This window comes from Notothenia rossii (assembly GCF_949606895.1).
Source record: "Notothenia rossii genome assembly, chromosome: 4".
Lineage (NCBI taxonomy): Eukaryota > Metazoa > Chordata > Actinopteri > Perciformes > Nototheniidae > Notothenia > Notothenia rossii.
In genome coordinates, this window is record NC_136902.1 from 96,223,920 (window position 1) to 96,232,972 (window position 9,053).

The following is a 9,053-nucleotide window of genomic DNA, read 5'->3' on the forward strand; positions in this document are numbered from 1 at the left end:
GGTGGTTTTAGTCCTGAAACTGTCTCTGAGTCTGGTGGTTTTTAGTCCTGAAACTGTCCCTGAGTCTGGTGGTTTTAGTCCTGAAACTGTCCCTGAGTCTGATGGTTTTAGACCTGAAACTGTCCCTGTGTCTGGTGGTTTTAGACCTGAAACTGTCTCTGAGTCTGGTGGTTTTAGTCCTGAAACTGTCCCTGAGTCTGGTGGTTTTAGACCTGAAACTGTCCCTGAGTCTGGTGGTTTTAGTCCTGAAACTGTCCCTGAGTCTGGTGGTTTTAGTCCTGAAACTGTCCCTGAGTCTGGTGGTTTTAGTCCTGAAACTGTCCCTGAGTCTGGTGGTTTTTAGACCTGAAACTGTCCCTGAGTCTGGTGGTTTTAGACCTGAAACTGTCTCTGAGTCTGGTGGTTTTAGTCCTGAAACTGTCCCTGAGTCTGGTGGTTTTAGACCTGAAACTGTCCCTGAGTCTGGTGGTTTTAGTCCTGAAACTGTCCCTGAGTCTGGTGGTTTTAGTCCTGAAACTGTCCCTGAGTCTGGTGGTTTTAGACCTGAAACTGTCTCTGAGTCTGGTGGTTTTAGTCCTGAAACTGTCCCTGAGTCTGGTGGTTTTAGACCTGAAACTGTCCCTGAGTCTGCTGGTTTTAGACCTGAAACTGTCCCTGAGTCTGGTGGTTTTAGACCTGAAACTGTCCCTGAGTCTGGTGGTTTTAGTCCTGAAACTGTGCCTGAGTCTGGTGGTTTTAGTCCTGAAACTGTCCCTGAGTCTGGTGGTTTTAGTCCTGAAACTGTCCCTGAGTCTGGTGGTTTTAGTCCTGAAACTGTCCCTGAGTCTGGTGGTTTTAGTCCTGAAACTGTCTCTGAGTCTGGTGGTTTTAGTCCTGAAACTGTGCCTGAGTCTGGTGGTTTTAGTCCTGAAACTGTCCCTGAGTCTGGTGGTTTTAGTCCTGAAACTGTCCCTGAGTCTGGTGGTTTTAGTCCTGAAACTGTCCCTGAGTCTGGTGGTTTTAAACCTGAAACTGTCCCTGTGTCTGGTGGTTTTAAACCTGAAACTGTCCCTGAGTCTGGTGGTTTTAGACCTGAAACTGTCCCTGAGTCTGGTGGTTTTAGTCCTGAAACTGTGCCTGAGTCTGGTGGTTTTAGTCCTGAAACTGTGCCTGAGTCTGGTGGTTTTAGTCCTGAAACTGTGCCTGAGTCTGGTGGTTTTAGACCTGAAACTGTCCCTGAGTCTGGTGGTTTTAGTCCTGAAACTGTGCCTGAGTCTGGTGGTTTTAGTCCTGAAACTGTCCCTGAGTCTGGTGGTTTTAGTCCTGAAACTGTCCCTGAGTCTGGTGGTTTTAGCCCTGAAACTGTCCCTGAAACCTGAAACTGTCCCTGTGTCTGGTGGTTTTAGTCCTGAAGCTGTCTCTGAGTCTGGTGGTTTTAGTCCTGAAGCTGTCCCTGAGTCTGGTGGTTTTAGTCCTGAAACTGTCTCTGAGTCTGGTGGTTTTAGTCCTGAAACTGTCCCTGAGTCTGGTGGTTTTAGTCCTGAAACTGTCTCTGAGTCTGGTGGTTTTAGTCCTGAAACTGTCCCTGAGTCTGGTGGTTTTAGTCCTGAAACTGTCCCTGAGTCTGGTGGTTTTAGTCCTGAAGCTGTCCCTGAGTCTGGTGGTTTTAGTCCTGAAACTGTCTCTGAGTCTGGTGGTTTTAGTCCTGAAACTGTCCCTGAGTCTGGTGGTTTTAGTCCTGAAACTGTCCCTGAGTCTGGTGGTTGTAGACCTGAAACTGTGCCTGAGTCTGGTGGTTTTAGTCCTGAAACTGTCCCTGAGTCTGGTGGTTGTAGACCTGAAACTGTCCCTGAGTCTGGTGGTTTTAGTCCTGAAACTGTGCCTGAGTCTGGTGGTTTTAGTTCTGAAACTGTCCCTGTGTCTGGTGGTTTTAGTCCTGAAACTGTCCCTGAGTCTGGTGGTTTTAGTTCTGAAACTGTCCCTGAGTCTGGTGGTTTTAGTCCTGAAGCTGTCCCTGAGTCTGGTGGTTTTAGTCCTGAAACTGTCTCTGAGTCTGGTGGTTTTAGTCCTGAAACTGTCCCTGAGTCTGGTGGTTTTAGTCCTGAAACTGTCTCTGAGTCTGGTGGTTTTAGTCCTGAAACTGTCCCTGAGTCTGGTGGTTTTAGACCTGAAGCTGTCCCTGAGTCTGGTGGTTTTAGTCCTGAAACTGTCCCTGAGTCTGGTGGTTTTAGACCTGAAACTGTTCCTGAGTCTGGTGGTTTTAGTCCTGAAACTGTCCCTGAGTCTGGTGGTTTTAGTCCTGAAACTGTCCCTGAGTCTGGTGGTTTTAGTCCTGAAACTGTCCCTGAGTCTGGTGGTTTTAGTCCTGAAACTGTCCCTGAGTCTGGTGGTTTTAGTCCTGAAACTGTCCCTGAGTCTGGTGGTTTTAGTCCTGAAACTGTCCCTGAGTCTGGTGGTTTTAGTCCTGAAACTGTGTCTGAGTCTGGTGGTTTTAGTCCTGAAACTGTCCCTGAGTCTGGTGGTTTTAGTCCTGAAACTGTCCCTGAGTCTGGTGGTTTTAGACCTGAACCTGTCCCTGAGTCTGGTGGTTTTAGACCTGAAACTGTCCCTGAGTCTGGTGGTTTTAGACCTGAAACTGTCCCTGAGTCTGGTGGTTTTAGTCCTGATGCTGCGGTACCCCCCTGCCACACGGCAGCAGACTGAACAGTTTGTGGCTGGGGGGGGGGTGGGGGTATTTTATAATCCTGAAGGCTTTCTTCCTGAGCCGCTGGGAGTAAAGGTCCTCCATGGATGGCAGCTCCGTCCTGGAGATGTTCTTTGCAGTTTTCACCACCCTCTGTGAAGCCTTACGATTGAGGGCGGTGCAGCTGCCTGTAGAAGGTCAGGACCCTCTCTATGGAGCACCTGTAGAAGGTCAGGACCCTCTCTATGGAGCACCTGAAGGTCAGGACCCTCTCTATGGAGCACCTGAAGGTCAGGATGCTCTCTATGGAGCACCTGTAGGTCAGGACCCTCTCTATGGAGCACCTGAAGGTCAGGATGCTCTCTATGGAGCACCTGAATGTCAGGACCCTCTCTATGGAGCACCTGTAGAAGGTCAGGACCCTCTCTATGGAGCACCTGTAGAAGGTCAGGACCCTCTCTATGGAGCACCTGAAGGTCAGGACCCTCTCTATGGAGCACCTGAAGGTCAGGACGCTCTCTATGGAGCACCTGTAGGTCAGGATGCTCTCTATGGAGCACCTGTAGGTCAGGATGCTCTCTATGGAGCACCTGTAGGTCAGGATGCTCTCTATGGAGCACCTGAAGGTCAGGATGCTCTCTATGGAGCACCTGTAGGTCAGGACCCTCTCTATGGAGCACCTGAAGGTCAGGATGCTCTCTATGGAGCACCTGTAGGTCAGGATGCTCTCTATGGAGCACCTGAAGGTCAGGATGCTCTCTATGGAGCACCTGAAGAAGGTCAGGACCCTCTCTATGGAGCACCTGTAGAAGGTCAGGACCCTCTCTATGGAGCACCTGTAGAAGGTCAGGACCCTCTCTATGGAGCACCTGTAGAAGGTCAGGACCCTCTCTATGGAGCACCTGAAGGTCAGGATGCTCTCTATGGAGCACCTGTAGGTCAGGATGCTCTCTATGGAGCACCTGTAGAAGGTCAGGATGCTCTCTATGGAGCACCTGTAGAAGGTCAGGACCCTCTCTATGGAGCACCTGAAGGTCAGGATCCTCTCTATGGAGCACCTGAAGGTCAGGACCCTCTCTATGGAGCACCTGAAGGTCAGGATGCTCTCTATGGAGCACCTGAAGGTCAGGACCCTCTCTATGGAGCACCTGTAGAAGGTCAGGATGCTCTCTATGGAGCACCTGTAGAAGGTCAGGACCCTCTCTATGGAGCACCTGTAGAAGGTCAGGACCCTCTCTATGGAGCACCTGTAGGTCAGGACCCTCTCTATGGAGCACCTGTAGGTCAGGACCCTCTCTATGGAGCACCTGAAGGTCAGGATGCTCTATAAGGAGCACCTGAAGGTCAGGACCCTCTCTATGGAGCACCTGTAGGTCAGGACCCTCTCTATGGAGCACCTGAAGGTCAGGACCCGCTCTATAAGGAGCACCTGAAGGTCAGGACCCTCTCTATGGAGCACCTGTAGGTCAGGACCCTCTCTATGGAGCACCTGTAGAAGGTCAGGACCCTCTCTATGGAGCACCTGAAGGTCAGGATGCTCTCTATGGAGCACCTGTAGGTTAGGATGCTCTCTATGGAGCACCTGTAGGTCAGGACCCTCTCTATGGAGCACCTGAAGGTCAGGATGCTCTCTATGGAGCACCTGTAGGTCAGGACCCTCTCTATGGAGCACCTGAAGGTCAGGACCCTCTCTATGGAGCACCTGTAGGTCAGGACGCTCTCTATGGAGCACCTGAAGGTCAGGATGCTCTCTATGGAGCACCTGAAGGTCAGGACCCCCTCTATGGAGCACCTGTAGGTCAGGATGCTCTCTATGGAGCACCTGAAGGTCAGGATGCTCTCTATGGAGCACCTGAAGGTCAGGACCCCCTCTATGGAGCACCTGTAGGTCAGGACCCTCTCTATGGAGCACCTGTAGGTCAGGATGCTCTCTATGGAGCACCTGAAGGTCAGGATGCTCTCTATGGAGCACCTGTAGGTCAGGACCCTCTCTATGGAGCACCTGTAGGTCAGGATGCTCTCTATGGAGCACCTGTAGGTCAGGATGTTCTCTATGGAGCACCTGAAGGTCAGGACCCTCTCTATGGAGCACCTGTAGGTCAGGACCCTCTCTATGGAGCACCTGAAGGTCAGGATGCTCTATAAGGAGCACCTGAAGGTCAGGACCCTCTCTATGGAGCACCTGTAGGTCAGGACCCTCTCTATGGAGCACCTGAAGGTCAGGATCCTCTCTATGGAGCACCTGTAGGTCAGGATGCTCTCTATGGAGCACCTGTAGGAGGTCAGGACCCTCTCTATGGAGCACCTGAAGGTCAGGCTGCTCTCTATGGAGCACCTGAAGGTCAGGATGCTCTCTATGGAGCACCTGTAGGTCAGGATGCTCTCTATGGAGCACCTGTAGGTCAGGACCCTCTCTATGGAGCACCTGTAGGTCAGGATGCTCTCTATGGAGCACCTGTAGGTCAGGACCCTCTCTATGGAGCACCTGTAGGTCAGGATGCTCTCTATGGAGCACCTGTAGGTCAGGATGCTCTCTATGGAGCACCTGTAGGTCAGGATGCTCTCTATGGAGCACCTGTAGGTCAGGACCCTCTCTATGGAGCACCTGAAGGTCAGGATGCTCTCTATGGAGCACCTGTAGGTCAGGACCCTCTCTATGGAGCACCTGAAGGTCAGGATGCTCTCTATGGAGCACCTGTAGGTCAGGACCCTCTCTATGGAGCACCTGAAGGTCAGGACCCCCTCTATGGAGCACCTGTAGGTCAGGATGCTCTCTATGGAGCACCTGAAGGTCAGGATGCTCTCTATGGAGCACCTGTAGGTCAGGACCCTCTCTATGGAGCACCTGTAGGTCAGGATGCTCTCTATGGAGCACCTGTAGGTCAGGATGTTCTCTATGGAGCACCTGAAGGTCAGGACCCTCTCTATGGAGCACCTGTAGGAGGTCAGGACCCTCTCTATGGAGCACCTGTAGGTCAGGATGCTCTCTATGGAGCACCTGAAGGTCAGGATGCTCTCTATGGAGCACCTGAAGGTCAGGATGCTCTCTATGGAGCACCTGAAGGTCAGGACGCTCTCTATGGAGCACCTGTAGGTCAGGATGCTCTCTATGGAGCACCTATAGGTCAGGATGCTCTCTATGGAGCACCTGAAGGTCAGGATGCTCTCTATGGAGCACCTGTAGGTCAGGATGCTCTCTATGGAGCACCTATAGGTCAGGATGCTCTCTATGGAGCACCTGAAGGTCAGGATGCTCTCTATGGAGCACCTGAAGGTCAGGACGCTCTCTATGGAGCACCTGTAGAAGGTCAGGACCCTCTCTATGGAGCACCTGAAGGTCAGGATGCTCTCTATGGAGCACCTGTAGGTCAGGACCCTCTCTATGGAGCACCTGAAGGTCAGGACCCTCTCTATGGAGCACCTGTAGGTCAGGATGCTCTCTATGGAGCACCTGAAGGTCAGGATGCTCTCTATGGAGCACCTGTAGAAGGTCAGGACCCTCTCTAATGTGCACCTCTCTTAGGCCAGTGGTTAGAATGGTGTGTGTGTGTGTGTGTGTGTGGTACCTTGCAGAAGGTGTGTGTGTGGTACCATGCCGAAGGTGTGTGTGTGGTACCATGCAGAAGGTGTGTGTGTGGTACCTTGCAGAAGGTGTGTGTGTGTGTGTGTGTGTGTGTGTGTGGTACCATGCAGAAGGTGTGTGTGTGTTACCTTGCAGAAGGTGTGTGTGTGTGTGTGTGTGTGTGTGTGTGTGTTACCTTGCAGAAGGTAGGTGTGTGTGTGTGTGTGTGTGTGTGTGTGTTACCTTGCAGAAGGTGTGTGTGTGTTACCTTGCAGAAGGTGTGTGTGTGTGTGTGGTACCATGCAGAAGGTGTGTGTGTGTTACCTTGCAGAAGGTGTGTGTGTGTGTGTGTGTGTGTGTGTGTGTGTGTGTGTGTGTGTGTGTGGTACCATGCAGAAGGTGTGTGTGTGTTACCTTGCAGAAGGTGTGTGTGTGTGTGTGTGTGTGTGTGTGTGTGTGTGTGTGTGTTACCTTGCAGAAGGTGTGTGTGTGTTACCTTGCAGAAGGTGTGTGTGTGTTACCTTGCAGAAGGTGTGTGTGTGTGTGTGTGTGTTACCTTGCAGAAGGTGTGTGTGTGTTACCTTGCAGAAGGTGTGTGTGTGTGTGTGTGTGTGTGTGTGTGTGTGTGGTACCATGCAGAAGGTGTGTGTGTGTTACCTTGCAGAAGGTGTGTGTGTGTGTGTGTGTGTGTGTGTGTGTGTGTGTGTGTGGTACCATGCAGAAGGTGTGTGTGTGTTACCTTGCAGAAGGTGTGTGTGTGTGTGTGTGTGTGTGTGTGTGTGTGTGTGTGTGTGTGTGTGTGTGTGTGTGTGTGTGTGTTACCTTGCAGAAGGTGTGTGAGCAGGGCAGGGTCACCGGCTCCATTAAGATCTCCAGACAGACGGGGCAGCGACAGTCGTCCAGAGAGAGAGAGAGACCCTCCAGATCTGACACCAGCGACATCTTCCTCCTCCTCTTCCTCAGTCTGCAGGAGGAACAGGGAGGTTTGTTGGACTCAATGCTAACAGGAAGTTATTAAAAACGGTTCTAACTACTATACCTTCCCCGTCTATAAACCTGACATTAGCCAACAGGTATTCTAATAATTGAAATACCAACATGTGGCGACACTAACTCTAAAAGTTCACAGGTACGGTGTGTACTAATAATCAGTTCGAACCCTACATGAGATATTAGACCTGTTCTTTAACAGGATGACTAAGGTGTTCATCTCCATATCTAACTGCAGCTGCTGAGCATCTGGTGATAAAACCAGTGGAGCTAATATTAGGAGCTAGTTAGCATCTGGTTAGTAACTAGTTAGCACCTGGTTAGCTGTGTTTGCGACACAACAACAGGTGAACAGAGACATAAAGAGTAAGAAATGACTGAACATCCCACTCACCTGAGCTCTGCTTGTCCCAGGTGGAGCTGAAGGTATATATTATAAAGACACAGGTAACAGTGAGCCCCCTGACCTGAAGTGTTTGTGTTAGCGGCTAACAGCTAGCAGCTAACTTACTGTGACAACAGTTAACACTCTCTCAGGACTAACCGGATCCGTCCCGTGTCAGACCCTCAGACTGTTCATATAAAGACCCTAAACACGGTCGTATTTAACGGTTTATTTCTAATACTTTACGGTAAACCGAATAAACTCCCCCGCTTGAATCTGTTGCTGACTGAATGCACATGCGCAGAGTCTGTGTGATGACCGGTGCTAACTTCACGTACCGTCGTAAATTACAGTTGTAATCATAATCCGAGTAATATGAATAATAATATAATTTATTCATGAATATAAATCATTCATATTAATCATATGACTTATTCATATTAATCATATTATAACGTATTCATATTAATCATAATATAATGTATTCATACACATCGTGAATTATATTAAGTCCTCTAAAAATATGTATCACTTTCTTCTTATTATATTATATCTCTTATGATTGAGATGTTAATTATTGAAATAAAAACCTCCAGCGAATTTAATTTAACTCCTTTAGTGATGCTTTCTATCACCTGTCCACCTGATCACCTGATCACCTAATCACCTGGCCCCAGGAGTTCAAAAAGGTTTAATCTCAATCAGATCCGGCTAAATGTTGTCCCTGGAGTTCAAAGCAATTTAGGATAGGATCAGCCTGATCCAGATTACGATTTTTCAAGATGACTAGATCCTGAATATCAGTGCTTTAATCCTACCGATCGCCATCTAGTGGACATGAAAAATAATACAAGGAAGACAAGAGACCAAATTGCAAAGACATCTATAATGTCTAATTATATTTTTTTATTTGAAAGGTGATGACAGATGATTGACTTTTTTTTTGTTGAAGATATTTTTTCTTTAATCTAAATTACATTTGTGATTGACAATCTTTGTTGTGATACTTTTATGAGCATAAACATTTATGTCATCAACATTTGGTTGAAAACAAAATAGGCCATCTCAAACGTGAGGAAAAATGGAAAAAATGAAATGTATTTCCCATGAAGGCTAACAATTGTGTATTATTTCAGTTAACAAACTTTACCATCTTATTTATATTGAAACATATTTTAAAAATAAATTGTACAGTACATTTTGCTCTGGTAATCCACTGGAAATCCACCCCTCTGGTGGGATCAGGATAATCCAGTTTGTTGGGATCAAACTGATCCCAATCCTGTGTGGTCGGTTTGAACTACCCGTTTTGAAGATTTGATCCAGATTAAAGATAAAGATTAAAACTCATGGGCCCAGGGCCTAGGAGTTCAACATTTTTAATCCCTATCCGATCAGATCAGATTTGGATTTTGGGGAGTTCAAAACCAAAAAAAAGGATTAGGATCACTTTG

General features: G+C 48.6%; 1 protein-coding gene across 1 annotated transcript in view; it reads right to left on the reverse strand.

Annotated features, from left to right (window-relative positions):
* rnf168 (ring finger protein 168) overlaps positions 1–7,922 on the reverse strand; it is a 16,578-nt gene extending 8,656 nt beyond the window's left edge. The window contains exons 1-2 of the mRNA XM_079679708.1: positions 7,609–7,922; positions 7,047–7,188 (exon numbers count right to left, since the gene is read on the reverse strand). Of these exons, the coding sequence (XP_079535834.1) occupies positions 7,047–7,166 (120 nt within the window). The 5' untranslated portion in view covers positions 7,167–7,188; positions 7,609–7,922. The remainder of the gene's footprint in view (positions 1–7,046; positions 7,189–7,608) is intronic.
* Between the last annotated feature and the right edge of the window lie 1,131 nt (positions 7,923–9,053).